Below are 24,062 nucleotides of genomic sequence, written 5' to 3' on the forward strand. Positions count from 1 at the left end.
TATAATTCTGCTCGGCATTATGGTTTTATGCATGTAACAAAGGATAACTACCCTCTGAGACTGAACATAACACTTCAGCTGCAGACGTATTAAGCTAAACACATTAAGAATTTAGTTGTGGGCCTAACATAGCGTCGAATATTGTGCCGATTCTAGAATGCCTGTTTTCTAAGGTAATGCATTCGAAATACTGTTAACATGAATGAGCATTAAAAACAGTTTGCCACCATGCAATCAAGACAGATAGAGAATGTAACGTTATCTCGAGAAAAAGTTCATTATGTACACAGTTGAATATTTTTGAAGATGATAGTTGAATAGCCATTCTTTGATCAGATTCTTTGTTGCGAAATATTTATTAAAAAGTATCAACCTGACCATAAGCACTTGTGCTGGCCATTATACATGTAGTCTTAAGTGATTCATGATGAGCTTTCAAAGTGAACGGGTGTTTTATGATATTTATACAAGAATATGATTATTTTCATTTAGTTAGTAAGAGTCAGGTCCTGTACCATAGAACAGTCCGGTCTCATGCCTTAGTGTGCCCTAGTGTTGATTGCAAAAACAGTACATGTCAGATGGATGTGTTAGCCCTATTAATTCCAAATCTCGAAAAGCCAAAGAAATTGTTCAGCTTACATGCATTTGCTGAGCATCTCTATTTGTAGCTACTAAAGAATGGACTACATTAGTATGTGTTTTTTATATGGCAAAGGCAGGTCCCCTTTGGTACGAGCAGTGGCACTGCCATTAATAGACAAAACTACGAGATGTCCATTCAGCTTGCCCTTTCTGACTCAGCACAAAGTTTGTGCCTATCCTAAAGGTCATCCACAGTCATTCAAGCGAAAAAGAAACTTGCCTTCCAAGCGTTTCCTATCCTTCATCAGCTGTTATGATTTCTATGTCAGAATATACCTTACGTAACAGAAAATTAGTATTGCTCATATTGTGTGTGCTAAATCATTAGTCCTGGTACTCTGATGCAGCTAAATTCTTCCTAAATTGTAGACAAATGCTCTTCGGCAACTTCGACAGCAATGGATTGCAAATGTCCATTTTTTGTCAGATTCTGATTAGAATGCTATCCATCCAGGTTCTTCCAAATTGAACTGTTAATGATCACCTTCAGTTATCATCCGATGAACCTGTTTCAGATTTCTCTCGGGTTTCTGTTGTTGTGCATCTGCACATTAAAAAATCATGTCAAAATCCTATTATTAGTACATTCCAACATCTTATGTGCATTGACAATCTGTACATGAATTTCAAACAAGGGCTCTCCGGCGCATTACCCTTTATAAAGAAAATGGTAATTACTTTACTATCATGTGCACATGACCAAACATAAACTGCCCAGTGCACTATATTTACTGAAGAGCATACTATAATGACTTACCTATACTTGCAAAAAAATGTGAATGTTCAGAACACTCCTTCTTCAGTCGCTAGCAAGTAATGTAAATCCCGTCAGGGGCAGTTCTGCTTCTGCATAACCATCTCTATGACAAATATGCTTTGCAAGAGCTTCTCTGAAAGTTTAGGACCTCCATTGATGCCTCTTTCTACGGAAATAAACTCAAACAGAGTGAGTTATTATTAATTCATAAAGTTATTAAGGAATATTTAATAGAAAAAAGAATCACATAAATATCTTAATGCTTTCCCTACTCCTTTAAATGAACAAAAAATGGAAGTACAGCATTTAACATTGTAAATAAATGTGATGTCTGATTCGCAAGTGCTATTTCTGAAGTTTGCCAACAAAAAAGCATTCCTTGGTACCTTTTCGATTAACAAAGAAAAAGCACTAGCCAAAATCTAATTGACTTTATTATGCATTCATTGCCCATTTTTCAGGCAGTCACCCAAAACTGTCAAAAGATGCCCTTGATTATCAACACCCAAAGTACATCTCCCTTCATATCCAATTTGTCCCAATTTGTCCCAATGATATCTCTAAAATTCATCACAGTTAAAATTGAACTTCGGGCATGCATATTTGATGTGAAGATTGGCTTCATGAGGTCTGGCAGCTCTAGTCTCTTGGAGATCTCCTGTGCATATTAAATCCTAGTTGAGATGGAGTTGTACTAGTTAAAATTGATAAAATATCGGTATCGGTTTGTGAACCTTTTAAAACAATTACATTGGAAAGTCTACTCTCATCCAAGAGGTTACAAAAGACCTATGTGAATTAAATTATCAACTCCGGCCTTCTTTTTATCTTAATTAAGATGCACAAAAATACAGAATGATCAACAGCAATGGTCATCAAGAAACAAGATCTCTACGCAAAATTGGCTATAACAGCAAATTCAAGAAAGGAAGCTTTGAGCATTTTGGTAAATGACAGTGTATTTTGAAAGGGGTTTAGGATAGATGAGAAATAAAAAATCTACACAAGGCATTAACAATTTGTAAGTACTCTGTTTCCTATCCATGCGAAAGGATTAGATCTGAGCAAAGGAATCCCATCTAACAATAATCATTTCAGTACTCATCTATTCTAACCCCAAAATAGAGAACTCGAAAGGAGGATAACACAGGGTAAAGTGATTTAGCACTATATCTACAAACTCACTGGTGCTGAGGAATCATGTTTATGTCTACCTTAGAAAAACTACCAACTTTAAATAATAAATTGTTAAAGTTCACTAGATGTGGTTCTTCCATGTGCGTGTACACACATGGAATAAACAATAATTATTAATAAATTGTCCAAGCCACCTACTTGGTTCGCTAAAAAATGTTATATGTATGGAACATCCAATACTTGGTGATGATCCAAACCACCTGAATGATTTGCTAAAAGAAATTAGGCTTTTTGGTTTTGCCAAAGGTGCTTTTGGAAAAATCAAAACAAAGAGGAGCTGCTTACAACACCACCTTAAAATACATTTGACAATGCACTAAGCCAAAAATATATCCCCAAAAATGGACATATCTGATGCTAAATTTGATTTGCAACAAAAGATCGTCTTTTCAATGTAGAAAACGTTTTGTTTTGATTCAGCCCCTGCCACGTGGATAAGCCTCAGCCACAATTAAGGGTAGGAATATTCTGGAAGCTCAGGAAGAAATACATATGGGTAGGAAAACTGGATCCAAAACCCCAAAACAAGCATAGTATTGAATATGGGAATTGTCATCAAGCCTCAAACAAAAATTCAGAATCCAGATAATCAATCTACAGCAAGACATAGAGGTTTACCTTTCAAAGCTTTTAGAATGGACTGGATTGGTTCTTTGACACCTCATGTATCACTCCTCCTTGCAGTCAAAGATCTTAAACATTTGCAGCTTCAAATAGACTACAACTATTTTTTTAAAATAATTAAAGAAAATTCTTACCTTTTCCTTCTCAAGCGGATGGCAAATTTGCAAATCAAATGCCTTTTGTGCCACTCTCGCTTTCTATGTTGCAAGCATTGTTGCATTATGTCAGTTCTCCTGAAGATGCACTGAAATATCACGAGTGTACATCAGATCTTAATAACATTACCAGACAAAATTAAGAACTGCTTTTAGAAAGGACCATATACAATGACAAAATCCTTATAAAACTAAAGAAAGGAAGGAGGTTAGTGTTTTGATCAATAATCTCCATACAAAGCCTTCAATAGTTTGTATTGAATAACTATAGAACAGAGAAATTGTCATACGAATTACACAAACTGCATTGGTCCTAGAATGGGTGCGGGTATAGGTACCAATACTGGGTATGGCAGTAAGGCAAAAAAACTTTCTTGAGTAGGGGTACGGGTTCAGCTATCCATCTATCTACACACACACACATATGCATATGTGTGTGTGTGTGTGTATGTGTGTGTGTGTGTGCGTGTGTGTGTGCCTATGCATATACATAGATATATATGTATATACATGATATACACACACATAGAGAGATACTCATAATTACCAATAAACAAAATATTTAAATACTTCATAATTTGAAATTTTAATCTACTCATAAATTTGTAATTCAACGAATTGTCAATACCCATTGAAAATTATGATGAAGGCATAACTTGAGACAAAATGAACACAATAGAAAAAGAGAATTTCTATTATATGAAATAAGAAGCTGATACATGCATTGCACTAAAAATAGACCAAACTACATGCCCTATGGGCTACAATATTATTAGATTCTAGAGATAACCCTTCTCACAGTACCTTCTCCCAAACTCCACCTAAAACTGCCTTTTCACCTCAAGGATGGGCCTTAAATAGCCTATCTTAGGTTTACAGTTAAGAATAGAATTTACATTTTGACATTTGGCAGCTGGTGCCAAAACATAAGTTCTAGAATTCAAATTAGAAGTCAGTGCAAAAACCGAAGGTTCTAGAAAAAGTAGTCCAGCTTATGGGAAGCATGACTTTTGATCCAGGACTTCAATTCATGAACCATTTACATTTCCGAAAAACTCTATGAGTGCTCTATAGTGGTATGGATGGAGTCGTCCCCATTTTTCAAGGCTGTATGAGGCCATTTAGTGTCTCAAACTTGACTTCGAAGCATTTCTAAGAGGTCTTTGAGGAACTTAAAACTGCAATAACTTTCAAACAGTGAAACATTCTAACCTAATTCTTTTTTTGAAGTGCTTGTAATTTCAGTTACAACCTTCCCTCCAACTCATACCATCTAATTCTTCATAATTATGACTCACCAACAAAATAACCCATTTTCTGCATTTGCACATATCCCAAGGTATGCCAAAATACTAACCCATAAAAGTAACATTGGAAATCCAAGAGTTTGAATCTCTAATTTGCTCAAATAGGTATCCAGAAATGCAAGCACATCAAAACAAAAACTATCTCTAAATATATTTTTGGGTGATACAAGATTGCTCTTACAACACTAAATGCCCCTACATCAAACACCTAACGTAATTTGCGAAGTGACCCTATCACGCCTTAGCTTGTTGAGGAAAACCCAATGGTCAACCTCCACCTTAGACAACTAGGTTGAGTCTCAGTTTGTTTCTAGTGCTCCTTCCCACACGACTATCCAAGATTTTTTCAATCTCCTCCTCAGAGTTAGGAATTGGACATTGCTCAAGTATTGATTCCTCCTCTATATTACCTTCTTGATACTCTATTAAATCTGCAATATTGAAAATAGGAGAAATATGGATTCCATCTGACAACACCACCTCATATGCATTCCCTAGATCAAGTTTCTTCAAAATCTTGCAGAGACCAAATTTCTTCATCTTTAGCTTGTTGTAGGGGTCCACTGGAAATTGTTATTTCCTCAAGTACACCATAACTTGATCCCCAACTTGGAACTCCTTATGCCTCCTCTTTTGATCTGCCCTAGCCTTATACTGCATGTTTATCCTAGTGATATGCCTGTGCACTTCCTCATGTAGGTTCTTAACATGTTCAACAAAGTCATCCACCTCAACACTAGTCCTGCCTCCTTGATCCATCTTCCTCAATTCTGGTGCAGTCCTTGAACTACCTGCATATATAATTTGGAATGGCGACCTATCAATACTCTTGTTCACAAAATTATTGTAAGAAAATTCTGCCTATGGTAGAATCAAATCCCATCCCTTAGGCTTATCACCTACTAAGCACCTCAACACAATACCCAAACTTTTGTTCACCACTTCAGTCTGTCCATCAATATGCGTGTGATGTGCATAACCACAACTCTGTCTTCAACTTCTTCCACAAGCTTCTCCAAAAATACCTAACAAATTTGGTGTCATGGTCTAAAACTATACTCTTTGGAAGATGTAACCTCACCACCTCTTTGAAGAGAAAATCTACAATCTGAACAACACCATGGGTTTTGTGGAAAGGAATGAGATGAGACATATTTGAAAATCAGTCAACCACCACAAATATTTAATCATTGCCCCTTTGTGTTCTTGGCAGACCAAGAATGAAATCCATACTTATATCTTCCCAGGGCCTTGAAGGAATAGGCAATGGCTGATAGAGTTCTATATTCTGAATAACTCCTTTAGTTGTCTGACACACTTAAAAACTCTGCACAAACTTCTTCACATCTTGTGATAACTAAGGCCAAAAATAATGTTCACTGACAATGTCAATGGTCTTATCTCAACCAAAGTGTCCTACCATTCCTCCACTATGTTTCTTTTTTATCAAATTCTCCCTAATAGAACTCCTCGGAATGCATAGTTGGCTCCCCTTGAATAGCATACCATCTTGGATCATATAGTCTAGCCACCTTATCCTATCTAGAGTAAAAGGCTCTTTGTAAGCCTTCCATGCTTCTACAAAATCAGGATCCTCAGGGTATAGAGTCTCAAGTTCATTAAACCCAACCACCTCAACCTTCCTTTTTGTCAACAATATTTGCCTCCTACTTAAGGCATCTACAACCTATTAGATCATCCACGTTTGTGCTTTAATACAAATGTATAGCTCTACAAGAACTCTACCCATTTTAAGTGCCTTTGATTCAATTTAACTTGGGTATTTAGATATTGTAATGCTTGATGATCAGTGTACAAAATAAATTCTTTTGGCAATAAAAATGTCTCCATTTCATTAATGCCTAAACTATTGCATAGAACTCTTAATCATAAACAAAATACTTCTTTGCATCATTTAATTTCTCACTAAAATATGCAATAAGCTTACCTTCTTGGCTCAATACAGCTCCAATGACACTACTACTGAAATCACAATCCACTTGGAACACCCTGTTGAAATCGGGGAGTGCTAACATAGGTTCCTCTGTCACCTTTCAACAATTCAAAATTCCTTGCATCTCTTGCAATACATGTGAACTCTTTTCTATCCTCCCTCATTGTTTCAATTAGGAGTGAAAAAATACTACTAAAATTTCTAATAAATTTCCTATAGAAACTAGCCAAGCCATGACCTCACCTTAGTGGCAAGCCCAGGGTAGGCCATTCTAGGATGACCTTCACCTTCTTTGGGTCCATTTTGAGACAATTGGGTAAGACAACAAACCCCAAATAGACTAACTCCCTTTTGATAAAGCTACACTTCTTTAAATTAATCAAAAGTTTCTCTTCTCTTAGCTTCTCAAAGACTCTATGAATATGCAGCAAGCATTTGTCTAAAGCCTTACTGAAATCAAAATATCATCTAAATAAGCAATAACATTTTTTTCCATAAAATTTCTTGGACACCTCATTCATAAGCTGCATTAAGGTGCTTGGTGGATTGGTTAGTCCAAAGGGCATGACTAAGCACTCATAGAGACATTCCTTGGTCTTGAATGAAGTCTTCCATTCATCACCCTCTCTCATCTGAATTTGGTGATACCCACTCTTGAGGTCTATCTTTGTAAAGTATTGAGCTCCACTCAAGCAGTCCATAAAATCCTCCATCCTTGGCAAGCAAAATATGTATTTGATGGTTATCTTTCTTATGGCTATAGAGTTTATCCTTCTTTGATGTCAATACTGCAGGTATCATACATGGAATCATGCTCTCTTGAATCAGATCTCTACTGGAACTTCTATACTACCTCCTTTATCCAATCTAGGAATTAAAGCATAACACAAGTGTTGAGTTTCATGCCATCCAGAAATTTTCTTTCATCAACAAGACATACCCTAGCACTACTGCATACCTTTTCTTCTTCCTTCATTAGGGTTTAAGCTTGTGACGAACTTCATCTTTTGTCAGAGAATAGGTGTTTGCACGACCATCATGTACAACATGCCTATTATACTGCCTTCCCAATAACATATGACATGCATCCATTGATATGATGTGACATAGTACCTCATCGTGGTAGCCTTCAATCTTGAACTAAAGCAAACATTGTTCATTGACCAAGACCTTGTGGTCATCCTGTACCTAGGAAATCCGGTATGGATGTAGGTGTTTCTCTCTCTTGAGCTTTAACTTTGTGACCATCTCCTCTAACACCAAATTCCCAGTGCTCCCACCATCAATAATCACATCACAACATTTACCCCCACAATTGCACCTAGTACAAAACAAGGTCCTACTTTTATCAGGTTCATTCTCACCACTCAACAAGACTCTTCTATTAACTAGTGCTTCTCTTTCAATGTCTTTTGAATGTGATGACCTGGCATCTTCACCTACATGTGCAACCCATTCCTGGCCTTTAGCTCTCCTATCTGTCCTTCCTTGACGTTGAGGGCATTCATAAGCTCTATAAGCTTCTTCTCCACAATGAAAACATGTTCCAAGACTCTTCTTCTCCATCCTCTTCCTCTTCCTCTTCCTCATTGGTTTCCATAATTTTGGTCAAGAGAGCAGTTACAACCCTCATTCCTCTTATTTTGGTTGGTACCCACATCTTCATTTTTCTTTTGGTCCCTGAATTTGGCTTTTGAAAGACCTACCACTGCCCCTTTCTCCTTGGTCTCAACCCCTTCTCTTTCCATCAAACCTCTTGTTTAGCTTCTCCTCAACTTTCAAGGCAAACTAGTATGCCTCTTCAATGCTGGTCATTCTAACTAGGCTTAGCTCCTCTTGAATTCTTGGTCTTATCCCATTAAGGTAATAGGAAACCTTCTCCTTATTAGCTTCTGCATGCCCTGTCCTGATGAGGACTTAGTAGTAACTCCTCAATATATTCCTAGACAGATTTTCCCGCTGGCTTTAACCCTTGCATTTTCTTGAACAAACCAAGCTCATAGTCAACAAGAATTAACTCTCTTTAGTTTGTCCACCATCTGAACCCATCTTGTTATTTTCTCCTTTACTCTTCAATTTCTTTCCTACTGGACCTCCTGCCACCAACTTTTGGCATGACCCTTCAATTTGATTTTTGTGAACTTGAGCCTCTCAGGATTGTCTACATCTTCATACTCAAAATACTTCTCCAGATCATTGATCCAATCGATTAACTCTTCTAGATTAAGATTTACTGGAAAATGTGGAAACATCAAATTTGGGTCTTTTTCCAATTCCAAAAAATAACCCTTAGAAGCGTGTCAGCCTTCAGATCCCTTTCTTCTTCTTGAACCTCTTCAAGTTGTCCCTCTTCGACAAATTCTTCCTCACTTTCATCTCCAGTCCCAATATCAGTCCCTCTTCCTAGTTGCTCTTGCAAGGCTTCCACTTGCCCTTGGGAGGGCTCTAAAACCCTTGGGTGTCACACCTCCGACTCTCCACCATGTTCCCTTTGTGGAGGAATTTTCACATTTACCTCACAACCCACAACCACAATCCTGGTGCAAACTACCTCACAGTTGGCGATCTGTCTACACACTTGGGAACTCTTGCTTTGATACCACTTGATGAAGACACAACTTGAAACAAAATGAACTCAACAGAAAAAAGGAATTTCTATTATCTGAAATAAGTAGCAATTACGTGCATTACATTAATAACAGACCAAACTACATGCCTGTGGGCTACAATATTATTAGATTATGGATAAAACCCTTCTCACAGTACTTCTCCCAAACTCCACAAAAAAATTGCCTTCTTACCTCAAGAATGGGCCTTAAATAGCCTATCTTAGGTTTAGGGTTAAGAATAGAATTTACATTTTGAAATTTGGCAGTCAACACCAAAACAAAGGTTCCAGAATTCAAATTAGAAGTTGGTGCATAAACAGAAGGTTCCAAAAAAGTAGTCCAACTTCCAAGAAGCATAACTTTTGGTCAAGGACTTTGATTGACGAACTGTTTACATTTCTAGAAAGCTCTCTGAGTGCTCTATAGCCCTACAATTGTTTTTAAGGCCATCCCCCATTTTTTGGGGCTGTAGGAGGCCATTTGGTGCCTCAAATCTGACTCTGAAGCATCTATAGGAGGTCTTCAAGAAACTTAAAACTGCAATAACTTTCAAACGATGAACATTTTGACCTGATTCTTTTTCCAAAGTGCTTGAAATTTCAATTACAAGCTTCCCTCCAACCCACCCTTTGATTCTTCATAATTATGGCTCGCCAAAAAAAATACTCATTTTTTGCACTTGCATGTATCCTGAGATGTGCCAATATACTAATCCAAAAAAGTAACAACGGAAATCCGAGAGTTGGAATCTCTATTTTGCCGAAATAGGTATCCATAAATGCAAACAAATTAAACAAAAACTATCTCTAAACATATTTTTGGGTGATATAGGATTCCCCTTACACCGTTGGATGCTCCTGCATCAAATTACAATCAATATTCAATAGTCTTCATATTGCTTTTTATCAAGCACATCAAACTCAATATTTGGTTCCATTTCATTTGAACAACAATCACAATGAATGTGCCACTCCCACTAGTTGGTCACATGCAAAATCTACCTCATCTATAGGGAGTTTGGCAGCCATGCAACTATAGTGCCTAAGTCAGCTTGAGACTTTGATCCCAATTCTTTGTCATCGCCTCATTGTATTCAGGTGTCTTGTGTGATGGGAGACGAAGGTTGGAGTGCACTAAAAAGACCAAATCCTCATCTTTTGTTGCACCCAATTGGTTGTACTTAACCGAGTGAATGGAGTAAGTACTCCAATTCCACTCAGCTGAAAAACTCACAACTTGTTAAATTTGCATACAATGGCAGCTTAAGGGAAAAAAATGCAATTCTGGTCTTCTGTCTGTAAAATTGGTTGAACAAATTCTTATGCCCTCACCTTAGGGTGAGACAATGCCTTCAAAAGAAATTGGTTTTTGAAATGCTTTAAAATGTTTCTGAGGCTCAATGAATACAAGTCTCCTTGGGTTTGACTTCAAGCGAGGTTTTACTAGGCTACACTGCTTGGGCACCCCAAGTCCTCATATGGGTCGCCAAAGGGGAACCCTAAGAAAACCCGGGACCAAACTGGGACTTAACCTGTATCCAAACCAGACATGTGCTAGTACAAGGGAGGTTGTCAGCACATCCATTAATTAGTTTTAGAGAATTGCAAACTCCATATATCATGAGTAATACTGGTTCACAAAATTTCTTCCATGCAGAATAGTAATTTCAGCTGGAAGCATAAACACCATAATATCTGTAAATTTAGCTAGAGCTCGTGTTCTGTTTGACTCATACTTCAGTAGGATTGTTGAGACTGCAAAAACTGTTTGCAGCAAAACTTTCAGATCCTGTTGATACAGTAGAATAGATACACTAGTATTTCTACAACAACATTCAAATAACATATACAAAATCTTCTTATTATTGTCAAAACCTTGTGTTGCACAGTAATTACACATGAATAATTCCTGAGTACCATATCCTCAAAATTTGTTATTCTATGCAAACAATCAAAAGGATAATTTTATTATTATTAGTTGCAAACTTTTTACCAGTGCTGAGGGGAACTCAACTTTAAAAAAAATTCAAGATACAAAATCATCTGTTGGCTGGAAGCTCACCTTCAATAAACTTTCCATTTTGTGGTTTTGCTTCTTTACAGCCAGAAGTTCTGATTCTAACATCTCAACCTTTTTCTCCATACCATCATCCCTCATTTCAGATAAACCTTCGATATATTGAATTTTGTACTCAGATGGTTCTTTGATTTTTCCTGATTCAAGCAGGTAATGCCTACTTAATACTGCATCCTTTGAAGCAGCAAGGCATGGCACATTCACTGGCCTGGGAGCAAAATTAGGATCATCATCATGATGAATGTGAGTAACAACCTTAATTTCCTCCACTGCTATTCCATCAATATTCTCATGAAGAATACTGATTGAATTGTCTTGTGAAGATATGTTGTTATCCTTCAGTCCATCAAACAAGCCAGAAGAAATAGTCTGCAAAAAGTAAAATATTGTGAGTGCCCTGCAGGAATGGTATGTATATCCAAGTGTGAACACAAAATATTAAAAACTTGGCATAGCTTAAAAATATCAGATTTCCACAATTCATTTCTAATGACAAATTTTGTTTCTGGATTCGATTGTGTATGTGTTTTTAGCATTATCCTTCAGTCCATCAAACAAGCCAGAAGAAATGTCTGTAAAATGAAAAATATTGTGAGTGCCCTGCAGGAATGGTATGAATATCCAAGTGTGAACACAAAATATTAATAAACTTGGCATAGATAAATAATATCAGATTTCCACAATCCATTTCTAATGACAAATCTTGTTTCTTGAATCAATTGTGTATATGTTATAATAATTGTGTATGTGTTTTTGGCATAGATTTCACATATAAGAAATCCGATTCTGTAATATATCTAGCATTTGCCTATCCAACAACAGATTGCGAATACATAGGGTTCCAACACTTTAGTGTGATTATGTTTCAGAATATCATTTCTAATTATTCATTATGCCGACTGATGAAACAAATTTTATTTCCTATACTCATGGTAGCAGAAATCTCAAAAAATTGGAATTAATCACCAACCATGATAATTGCCATACTGGTTTTGATCACCCTACCCAATGCTGGAAAACCATGGTTAACTGAAAAAAGTTAATTTATTCATTATTTTCAATTGCATATATTTTTTTGGCAGCTTATTGGAGATTCTTTTTGTTTATTCAGTAACAATTTTCTTGCCTGTTTTAATGAAGATTTCAACATCTTTTAATTTTCTGTAGAGTTCTGGGTTTGATTGTGTAAAGAATTTTTCCATCAACATTTCGAATCACACTACGTTGAAAGAAAAAATCTTTACATAATTGAACCCAGAAACTCTATAGCATTCTAATGGATTGTGGAAATCTTATAGCTCTGATTTTTTTAATTTACCAAGCTTCTCCTTTCATAATCCCCAGTAATTGAATGTCATTCCCATGTCCACTTTGCTAGGTTAATAACTAGTAAATGGAATGCCTAGAACCATTGGTTAACAATCCATTTCACTTTTCAGAATATAAATTTCTTAAATACAGCATCAACATCTCAATCTTCTGCATCACACAATAAACACGTAGAATATCTGACCTCTTCATTCCTTCCTTTCTCTGAAGAGCATGTGATCATGTCCATCTTCCCATGGTTGACTCCAGCTGCAGGGTCCCAATCATCATGATCAAGATTTGGCGAGTCTATTGTAGCTTTATACTTGGTCTTGATCTGCAAGCCTTGAAATTCTGGACAAAAGCAATTTTCTGATACACTTATTATCGCAATACAATTGAGCACGTATAAAAGCGAATTCAAGAGCTATTTCCAGTAACCAACAAAATATCATGTGAGAAAATGTCAAAAAATTGCACATTTAGAACATCAGACAAAAATTATTTTAATTAAAGATGTCTCCTTGAAGATTTGTTTGGTTACTCATACTTCTGTGCAGTGTGCCCAAATGTTTATCTTTGCCAAATACATGTATTAATTTTAAAAATTTTTGCAAAATAGAAATGATCGTCAATATGGTAAAAATAATGGAGACTAGATTTATAAAAAAATTGAAATAAAATGTAATATATACCTATTAATAGTTAAACAATGCACTAAATTCTAAATAATTCCCTTTGAACTGAAAGTTTGTGTCATAAGAACATGGACATATTCTTAATCTTGAGAATAAATGCAAGAAAATAATATTTATAGAATGTATATATCAGACCTCTATATTACTCATCTCTTCCTCAAATTAAAATTCTGTCTTTCCACCATCACAACATCACTTTCTCAAACCCTTAAACTCTGAGAGAAGAATTTTAGATAGAAAATACTTTAATAAACTAAGTTATGGTCAGAGCAATAAAGTTTGAGCAGAATCAACAAACCTTCACAACCGTGAGACATATGAAGTCCAAAGCACTCGCATGATGATGGCTCAATCAGGTTCCCAGCACTATTCTCTGAATATTGCATCATCCCATGTAAATTATCATCAAGAATCTCAACATCATTACAACCTGGAATATCATAACAGAAACCATTGACTACAGGATTATCTAGTGATGATTTCAAGTTAAGAGAATGGGAGAAATCTAGAGAAGGTTACCGCACACACTTGTAGTGTTAATAAAATCCACCTCTTTAGTAGTGTCAGCTTCCCAGATTTGCAAGCAATTCAATTGGCAGTCCTGAACTTCAATTTGGTCACTAGATGACAAATCTTCATGCAGTTCCGAAGGACCTAACAGTTCTGGAATACGACCATCATCACATTGTATGCACTTTTTCATTATGTAACTAGGATCATCACCAAGCTCAAAAACTTCAGTTTGTGAAGCATCATTCACATTCTGCATATGTTCTACATGGCAAAGCTTCATTTCATTTCTGTTATAAACAAATTGCAATTGATACTTGCCCAACTTAATTTTTTTAAGATATTCGTCTGCCTCTTTGTAACTTGAATCAATTAACTGATCTCGAGAAGTTAATTCTGAATCATAATCATCCTTCCCATAAGCGTTTACATAAACCAAGAAACAAGATGAACCATGTAAATTCACACCCAGAGAGATTTTTATATTGTGACCTTGAAATATTTCTTTGTTTTCTGTTTTTATAGTTATGGGTTTTCTTGGAACACCCTCACAACCTGTTTTCATCAAATATTCAAATTGTTCAATATATTTTTCAAGATCATGAATCCAACCACCACATTCTCCAACCCGGATGGGAATAATATCAAATTTCCCTGCACAAGAGTTATGATCAAAGCCTGAAAAATATCTAAATGAGGTGCAAGTTTCCACTGCAGAATAAATATCTTTTTCCAAATGTGCAGGTTTAATACTAGACATACTACAAGAAAATATGTCTGGAATGAGACCATGTCTCTGATGTAATTCTCTCATCAAGTGCAATGCATTACTGTCATTCTTTTGAGGCACCAGGCCACATCCACTTTCATCCAACCTATTAGACGGTGACACAGAAAACCAACTCAAATATTTGGGGCTACTAAGTTGTTTCTCTCTTGGCATATGATTTCCAGAATTACCAATTGTCAAACCAGACTCAAGTGCCTTTCTTCTTTGATGACCTTCAACTCCATTTTCCTGCTCAAGTAGATATGCCTTTTGCCTCTGCCTGTTTCTATCTGACTCATTTTTGCTGTTCTCCATGCTAGAAGTTTGACAGGTATCCTTCAGAATGCTTTCTGCAAGAGCCAAGCAGAAAAAAAAGTGAAAAATACTCTTATATAATCCCAGAAATTTATCCAGATGGGAAGAAATATAATCTTATTCCTGAATAAGTTTTTAGTATAGATTCCAATCTTAAAAATTCCAAAAAGGAAAACTCTACATATTTCTACTTAAATTGTTCCAAATGTTCACTGAGATAAAATCCGTACTTTGTTTGAGATTCGCAAATGACAGATTTCCGTTGAACCTCAAATTAATATTTACACAAGAATAAAGATTTTCATCACTCCCTGAATGTTCTCTGTTATTGTGTTTTTGTTTTCCATACTTTCGTAGCCAAGAATCTTTTGATCCCACAAGTTGATCCCCTGTCATTAATATTGTCAAATCAGATTCATTGTTAGCGTATGCAAAAAGAACAAGAAATAAAAGTATCTTAAAATTCCTAAAAAGGATGTCAAACCTCCAAAACTGAGCCCACCTGGCTTGGATGGCATTAATGGAGCATCGAAACTAACATTTGTTTCAGTCACCACTGAAGATGTAAATGAATCTAAACCACACTCTGTATTCAGACTACTGCTTAGATTTCGGGAGCATATCTTTTCACCAGTCATGTCAACCTTTTCATAAACAGGCCCTTTTTTTGTTAAAATGGGCAGAACATATGAGCAATCAGCATTGGAAAATATCTCTTTAGCATCAGGTTCACAGGGTGAAGCTATAACTTCAAATGTAGGCTCTTCGAGGCCTTCTCGGCCATCAAATTCTTTCATACCAACAAGAACCTCAATTGAGTCCTCATTGGTTTCAAAGCCCCTTGATTGCAGCTCTGGCAAGCTGGAAAACGTCTCACTTCTTAACTTCAGTCTATTATTTACTGATTTCATACATGCATTAAAATTAACATTGGAACCACTGGTGGAAAATAATAGTTGTTCCCTGTATTTAAAATCTGCAGATATGGGATCATATACAATGTCTTGAATAGATTTTGCATTTCTCCTCAGCATTGTTGAGTATTTATCTTTTAAATCATGTAATTTATCCTTACAAAAGGTTTCTTTTTCAATCTTTGGTTGACCAGCAGCAGATATCATATTTCTAAGTGATCTTTCCAAAATTTTCTCTTCATACAAATGTGAATTCAAAGTAACTGGCGAGAAGAGTAGTTCTTCATTTCTGCAGACATTAAGTGCATCTGACTGCATCAGAGACTGTTCCAATGCAAACATTGAGATGCTTTCCTCATCAATTGTGGCAGAGTTTGAATTCTCCACGGATTCTGTTGCTGAAGCAACTAGTTGATCAGCAATTTTATTAGCTTCATTTTCAAAAAACATTGAGCCCATTCTATTTGAGATATTTCCATGAATGCACTCCTCAAAGTCAAATAATGCCATGCAATCACACTCCTTATTGTGGAACTGATACTGCACCTCCCCCGGGCAAGAGCCCAGAAAATTTTGTGCTGGAATGCTCTCAAAAGAATTGCAAGTAAAGCATGAATCTCCAGAGGTACTTCCCTCCAAGGTGCACTTGTCATCTGAAGTCCATTCATCTGAAATGCTCTTTACATCCTTAACCCATGGATCACAAAATTGTAGATAGCTGAATTCCAATGCTAGCATTGAGTCTGCATTGCCATCCTGTATCTGAAGAATGTCTGTACATGCATCTCCTGACATCTCTAGAGCCTGCAAATTTTCAAACAGATCAATGTGTTCGGATGAAGTTTCTGCTTCTTCATCAGCTGCAATTGCACATGCATCTGCAATGGAGCTATTAAGGACAAGCAAAGCCTCTTGAATTGGAGTGTATCTGGACCCATCAAAGGCTTCAAATTCTCCATCAGCAACTGTTTGAGATTTATCTGGCATAATTTGAGCACCAAACCATTTCTCTGGCGAAAATTCATCAGGGAGCAAATTTAAATCTTGTAGTTCTTTCTCACACATTCCTGAACTGATAGAACTGATAAGATCAAACTCAAGATCATCACTTGGAATAGATGAAACGCTTAGAGACCTTGGATTAGAAGAATATTCTTCTTGATTTAGCTGGCCAACCCTCTGCTTCTTTGTCTTATCTACAAATGGTCCAGAAGTGTCCGTTTTTAGCTGTGAAGAATTCATAAATGAGATTTTAGGAACCTTATTGGTAAAAATTGTCGAATTCTCCATTGAATATGAAGACTTAAGTTTTGAATTTGGCAATTTTCCTTTATGGCATTGAAAGTTGGGGCTTCTAGCAGAAACAGTGTTCTTTTCCAAAACCTTAAACAATCCCCTGTTTTGATGTTGAGATTTTGATCTGGGATGAACAACAGTAGTATCCAACAGATTCATTGAGCTGTCCTTGTGACAACGAGAATTTATCTCTCTAAATACAGTATCACTGTTCTCCTGCAAACTTGAAGGTCCTCTGTAACCGTGATTAGTTCCATTTCTTGACAAAGTGATGATACTTTTTGTCAAGGGGTGTTTTCTAACATTCTCTTTTGTATTCATGACCTCGTCTTCCATCTTCAGCTTGTTTGTTTCCTCAGCTCCTGAAGAACTGTTCTCCTGCAAACTTAGAGACTGTCCGCAACCCTGACTAGTTCCATTTCTAGGTATAGAATTGTTATTTATTGTCAAGGTACATGTTCTACCATTTTCCTTCGTATTCAGGACCTCATCTTCCATCTTCAGCTTGCTTGGTCCCTCAGCTCCAGAAGAACTGTATTCCGGCAAACTTAAAAATTGTCTGCGACCTTGACGAGTTCCATTTCTAGGTAAAGAAGTATTATTTCTTGTTAAAGGACATTTACTACTAGTCTTTTTCACGCTGATGACCCCATCTTCCTTCTTCCTCTCGCTTGATTCCTCAGATTCAGGGGAAGAAGAACTAGAAGAGTCTCTTGTATAGTTTGCAGAGTTCTGTATCTTAAAAGAACTACTATTTCTCCTCGAAGAAGCCATAATTGTTACAGTTCCAGCTCATGTTTCTCCTGCTAGCCTGCAATTTATAGAGACTTCACATGGTCAAAATTAAACCTAGTCTTTTGAGTTCATCAACAAAGGAAATATATATTTATAAGTGTGCAAAAACTCAAAAGTCGCCCACAGCCTCGCTTCCATACAGCAATAAGGCAACCTACAAGCTTAGTGCCGATCAAAAGTATATGCAATCAAACATCAAGCTCAGCTTCAATGACGTTATCAAGAAAATGTTGCGCACATCAAGTGTTCAAATAAATGTGCAACCCGAGTTCAACACCAATGGATAATAAAGAGGCCACAGTCTTGCCTGCTATGCCATAATAATAACCAGTAGTCTCTGCACTTCACCTAGTTAAAAGATAGAACTAAACCACATCAAATCTGGGGTACCTTCGATCTCAAGCTTAAAATTCAACTGAGTTTCAAAGTATATTCCAATCTTTACGTCCAATGGGACAAATGCAACACTGGTTTGACCTTACTCTCACAGCCTCAGCCCAACACCCATCTTCCTTGGCCGCTGTACGAATGGGGTTGGTCCAATAACTATATGGCAGTCATATGATGCTAAACTCTTTAGAAGTACAGGGCAACATATAATCACAGTGTCAAACCCTAAGGAAAAGCTAACATCAGTCTCCGGATTGTTTTAAAAGTTGGTGTATCATCAGATCATTTTAGATTAAACTACAGCCAGTTTGAGTTAGAAATTCCAACTGGGCTTAAAACTTTATTCTACTCTTTACCTTAAAGATGGTACAAATGCAAGACAGGTTTGACCTCACTCCCTCATCCTCTGTCCCACATCACGAGAAGGCAACCTACAGTCACAAATGCAAGCCCGGAGGAAAAGTTAATTTTCAATCTCAAGATTGAATTCAAAAGTTAGTCATTGAATTCATTTCGGATTAAAATACTGCCAACATATATTTGATCAAAATTCACGCTAAGCCTGGAAGCATAAAAAATTGCATGATGTAGAAACAAAAATTATATCGGATAACTCATGTAGATTTTTACGAAAACCATACTGAGCCTCAAATAGCACAAAAACATCAAGCCTCTAAATTACAATGCAAGAACCAGATCGTCTTTAGTTTAATCTTCTACTGAATTACACACATAAAACCCAAAAAGAAAAAGGTTAAAAGCATCTGCATCGTCTGAACTGCATTTCCTAATTCAGAACTACAGCTACTACAGAAAACAAAGAAAAAGTTAAATTTAGAGAAATATTTGACAGTATTAAAAACAATTGAATCTCGATAAATCTTTCTAACGTTAAATGTCAAGTAGTAGAAAACCAAAAGGTTTATTTACATCCACCACACTAAAAACAACACTGTGACACACGCTTCCAAGAATAAGCGACAACACAGAGAATCGTTCAAGAACAGCTTCTGTCTCGAGGTAAACCTGATACTGCTGCTGGCTTCGGAAATGAACTCTCCTTTCCTTTGATGACTTCCCTTTTGGACAGAGATATAAATCCTCAAAAACCAACAGACACTGCAGAAACCGCCCAATAAAACATTCTTTAATCAATTCCATCTTTAAAATTACTTACGATATTTAAAGAATTGCAGGACTGATAAGTTCTCTAAATCATCGAATTGACGTATACGTTAGGCGCTAAGTGAAATAGAAAACTTTTCACAGAACAGCCAAAACACTTCAATAATTAATTAAAGGAATGAGAGCCTACACAAGCACGTTCCATTACGCGCTATTAGGGACTTGTCTCGAAAGAATGGATCTTCTGTTGACTAATCCTGATCAGAATTCCCCTTGCATTTGCCAATTTAACAAAATTCGTCCCAAGCAGATGCCATTGTAAAGCCAATTCACAATATTTAACGTTGGAAAATATTGCGTTCCAACGAAATATATTGTTACTATAAAGAAGTTTCCTGAATGTTTTCAATAATCAATCTTTGGCACCGGAGATAATAAAATTGGCAGAAATTTCTGAAATAATCCTCAAAATTTTCGAAGAACGAATAACAAGACAGAATTGTACAACGCTGACATTTCCACCAGTTCTTTCTCGGCGATCAATCTCAGATATTCCCTTCGTAAAACCCTACCAAATAGACGCACATTATTGAAACAATTCCACCTAACATTGAAAAAGGCAATTCAATCTCCTGCCCTCCCATCCAATATTTGCCTGCTCACCTACTAAAACAAAATGCAGGTATGATGACCAGAATTGCCCAAACAGACTCAAATTTCTTGACCACGACTCCAAACTCTCAGGAATCCACGCCAACCTCCCTGGGCCAAATCTGCACTTAAACGTCCGGCACTCCGAGTTTCCTTTAGTAAATATAATGAATTTTTGAATTTCCTTTAGCAAACGTAATGAATTTCAGTAAATATTGTCCTTAAACTGACCTTTGGCGCGGGCGATCATTATTTCTCCCGAACAAGAATCAGCAAAAGTTGTTGAACCAGGTCGGGAAAAGCGAAGACGAAAACGAAAACGAAAATAGGCGGGAGAGAATTTATAGAGGAAAAGATCAAAGGCGGTTAAAGCGTGGCGGGGCCGGCATCCGCAAGGGATCGTGAAAGCAGAAATGGTGGAATTTTAGCGGGAGCAAAAGCATCGACATCTTCCCTCCTCCTTCTCCTTCCCTACTCTCTCGCCGCTCGCCATGAACGTAACAATTCCCTGACAATCGGGTCCATTTCATTCAAGGTCTGGATTCTCTCCGTAGATTATGCAAATTTAAAATATAATTGGCGGATTGGCTTGAAGGCTACGACGTTTCTCAGTCGCGCCATTAGAACGACGTTCAATGGATTGATCTTGACGATTACGCTACGCCAACACTTCTTTTTCCCTCTTTTTCCCCGTCCCCTGTGGCCATGGCTTTCACAAATCCAGATCTTTTCAAAATTTCTACAGTTTTTCTGCTTAAAATGAGTTCAAATTTGCATAGATCAGTAACAAAAATTCTACAATATTGCTGCTGATAATGTTTCTTGTACAGCTAATCTAATATGCTCTCACGTATCGCACAAACTGTATCTGCAAACCGTTTCTGCATATAAAGATTTTTGCCGTAATCTACTGAGAATAAAATTTGGATCGTGTGAAAATATTCAATTCATCATACGAGTTGTCAAAGATAACTAATTTTATTGATGTTTCTTCTATTCACTGTCAAAGTACACGTTTCTCGTGTTGACTCTCAAAGTAAAATCATATTAGTTGTCAAAGTAAACTAATATTTTTAATCTTTCATATATTTGACTAAGATATTCCATTTGTTATACCGTAGAGGATTTGGTACTTTTTAAAATTATATATGGAAATTTTCAAATCACTCATTTTTTAATACTATTTATTTGGCAAGGCTTAGGTTATGGCTTTTTTGGGTTAAGGTGTTCAAAATGAACTAGTTTTTATAAGAGAGGGACCATCTTATTTAATTATAAGTATTTATCTTTAGCAAAAACAATTTTAAAGTCAATTATTGGTACAAAAATATTGGATATTAAATGAACAAGTGTAGGTATTGTTAGAACATGTTCATAACTTTTTCCTCTCTTTTATACAAGATTTCAGAAATTAAAAGTCTATTAATTAATTAATTAGATCAATAGTTGTCTACTTTTGGAAAAGCAAATAAGTAATTAGATCAATTGTGCAAGTTTATTGGCACCAATAATGCAAGTTTAAATAAAAGTTTCTAAATATTTTATCACATATTATTATTATTAATTTAGTAGCTTTTTAGTTTAAAAAGATTAATATAAATAATTTGGAAATAATTTTTTTAGAACCAATATTTTTCATAAAACATGATTTTTGAGAGGTATTAAAATGATCAAATTGTCATAAAAGAATCATATGACAAGTAAGGGTGACTGCCAAATTCCACACATGTTATTATGTGCTTGTAAGTTCTTGATTGAATCCAATTAAAAAGAAATTGAAGGACACTAAGGCACACATATTGGTTCTTGATAGCCTTTCTAAGATACTATTTTCTTCTCATTTTTCACTCTTTTTAATCACCCATTCCCATCTTTATTTTAATTCTTTAGAGCAATAGTAATTGTGGCATATATCACAAAAATAATTTATAACAAAATTAATGATGTATGATGAATTTGGGTGGTATATTTGACACTCTTAACATTTATTAGTGTAGATATGAAAAGTGGAGGCCATTGAATGGTCACTATACTTCTTGTTAATTGTATTTTGTATGCACCAAACACATTTAAGACATTTTCACATAAAACTATTATGTGTGTTTGAGATTATCTTAATCAATTATTTCGTGTGTGTGTGTGTGTGTGTGTGTGTGTGTGAGAGAGAGAGAGAGAGAGAGAGAGAGAGAGAGAGATTGATGGTAGACAAGGTATATTTTCATCTTGAGCAATGATGAGAGAATAAAGCAGATCTACATATGATGAGTTCAAACTGTTCTTTAGTTAGAAAAGAGTGCGTGAGCTTGGAGTTTTCCAAATATTGGTTATAGTGTGATAAGTGCACCAAGATGGTGAACAAAAAGGGGGTATAAGTGGACATCTTTTTTATAAAATTGGGTGAACTTGAACTTGGACAAGACATTTGAGGATCATCCACTCAAAATGATAAGATCTGTGATAAAAATAAAATTGTAGGACTATGAATATAGTTTCTAAAATACTAAAGATTTTTTAAAATGCGATAAGATTTAGTCAAACCTTGTGCACACAAAAAAATATTCTTGGTTTTTTACTTGAAAAAACATAACATAGTTATTTTCAGACAAAAGACATAGCTATATTTAATATTTTGAAAATCCCTTTGGTAAGATAATAGATAAGAGTCTAGAAGTTATGTATATTTTTTATAATTTTATGATGGGTATTCTTTTATGATTTTTCAAAGTGATCACATCTTGAAATTATGGTATATGTTCATGTCTTGGAATAACTTGCATCAAAATAATCATTTAAAAAAAGAACTTTATAGAATCAAGTGTAGAACAATAATATGTAATTTATTTTAAATTTGGTTAAGTGTATCAAAATTTATTTTAAAAAAGGTAGACATTTCTGTTAGGATTGCCAAGACACTGGTAAAAATAATTAAAGTTAGCAATACTAACGTTGTCCTAAAATAGATAAATTTATATGCTTAAAAAGCTAAGAAGATGTGTGAGGTTATGGTGGTGATTTTAGAGATACCCACTTCACCATTTGCAAAGCTAATGAAGGTAAAGATGAGAATTCATCTTAGAAGATTAAAAAAATTCTCAAGGAACAAAAATGGAGGGAAAATGAGCTCTCAAGGCTTTGGGTCATTTCCTTAGGTTGTCACCAAGCCATCACCCGATCGAGTTATGAAAAGGAAAAAAAATATTTTCAATTATCCATAACCCGATTGGGTTACGAAGAAATAATTTTTACTTCTTCAAAACCTAGTCAGGTTATGAGAAATAAAAATATGCTCTATTCTAGAAACCATAACTTTCGCATTCAGAGTCTGATTGAATCCATTCAAAATGCATTGAAAAGATATTGACAAGATCTGCAAAATGATAAACCTAAAACCATCTTCAAAATAAATAAAAAATCTCCATCCATTTGAATCAAGCATGCTCTAAAATAGGTAGTTGTTTCCCAAACATGCAATAAATAGGTAATCATAATGCTAACATGTTTACTCTCTCTCTCTCTCTCTCTCTCTCTCTCTATATATATATATATATATATATATATATATATATATATATATATATATCCCTCCCTCCATCCCTCCCTCTCTATCTCTCTCTCTCTCTCACCCCTCTATATATATCTATCTCTCCCTCCCTCCCTCTCTCTCCCCCTTCTCTCCCCCTCCCAACTCCCCCCTACCCCATATTAAAACTTAGAGAGAGAGAGAGAGAGAGAGAGAGAGAGAGAGAGAGAGAGAGAGAGAGAGAGAGAGAGTTGTCAGCATTCTTATTTTCCTATTCATTGCATGCTTGGGAAAAAATGATTACTTTTTTAGACCATGCTTGATTCAAATGGATGGAAAAAGAAAATTTTAGTGTCATAGGATAGTTTTGGGTCCATTATGTTGAAGAGATTGTCAAGAGATTTTCAATTCTTTTTTAATAGGATTAATCAAACTCTAGATGTGTGA

The 24,062-nt window shown here is 35.8% G+C and overlaps 1 protein-coding gene across 4 annotated transcripts; it reads right to left on the bottom strand.

Moving 5' to 3' along the window:
• Positions 1–324: 324 nt before the first annotated feature.
• On the bottom strand, positions 325–20,954 carry LOC149562780 (uncharacterized). Of its 4 annotated transcripts, XM_089826193.1 has the most exons (13): positions 20,327–20,954; positions 19,635–20,217; positions 19,346–19,438; positions 18,676–18,750; positions 15,427–17,945; positions 15,155–15,313; positions 13,850–14,959; positions 13,629–13,760; positions 12,838–12,986; positions 11,310–11,693; positions 3,358–3,467; positions 1,403–1,568; positions 325–1,189 (listed from the first exon to the last, which is right to left on the bottom strand). In XM_089826193.1, the coding sequence occupies exons 5-12, from the start codon at positions 17,906–17,908 to the stop codon at positions 1,544–1,546; spliced, it is 4,551 nt and encodes a 1,516-aa protein (XP_089682319.1). In that variant the 5' UTR covers positions 17,909–17,945; positions 18,676–18,750; positions 19,346–19,438; positions 19,635–20,217; positions 20,327–20,954; the 3' UTR covers positions 325–1,189; positions 1,403–1,543. The 4 variants fall into 4 exon arrangements, with proteins under 4 accessions (XP_089682319.1, XP_089682322.1, XP_089682320.1 ...); XM_089826196.1 differs by having other exon boundaries at positions 13,629–13,703; positions 13,859–14,959; positions 19,635–20,954; XM_089826194.1 differs by having other exon boundaries at positions 13,859–14,959; positions 19,635–20,954.
• Positions 20,955–24,062: the final 3,108 nt, after the last annotated feature.

Source organism: Cupressus sempervirens, chromosome 4 (genome assembly GCF_028749045.1).
Source record: "Cupressus sempervirens isolate cs-2001-9-10 chromosome 4, ASM2874904v1, whole genome shotgun sequence".
Classification (NCBI taxonomy): Eukaryota; Viridiplantae; Streptophyta; class Pinopsida; order Cupressales; family Cupressaceae; genus Cupressus; species Cupressus sempervirens.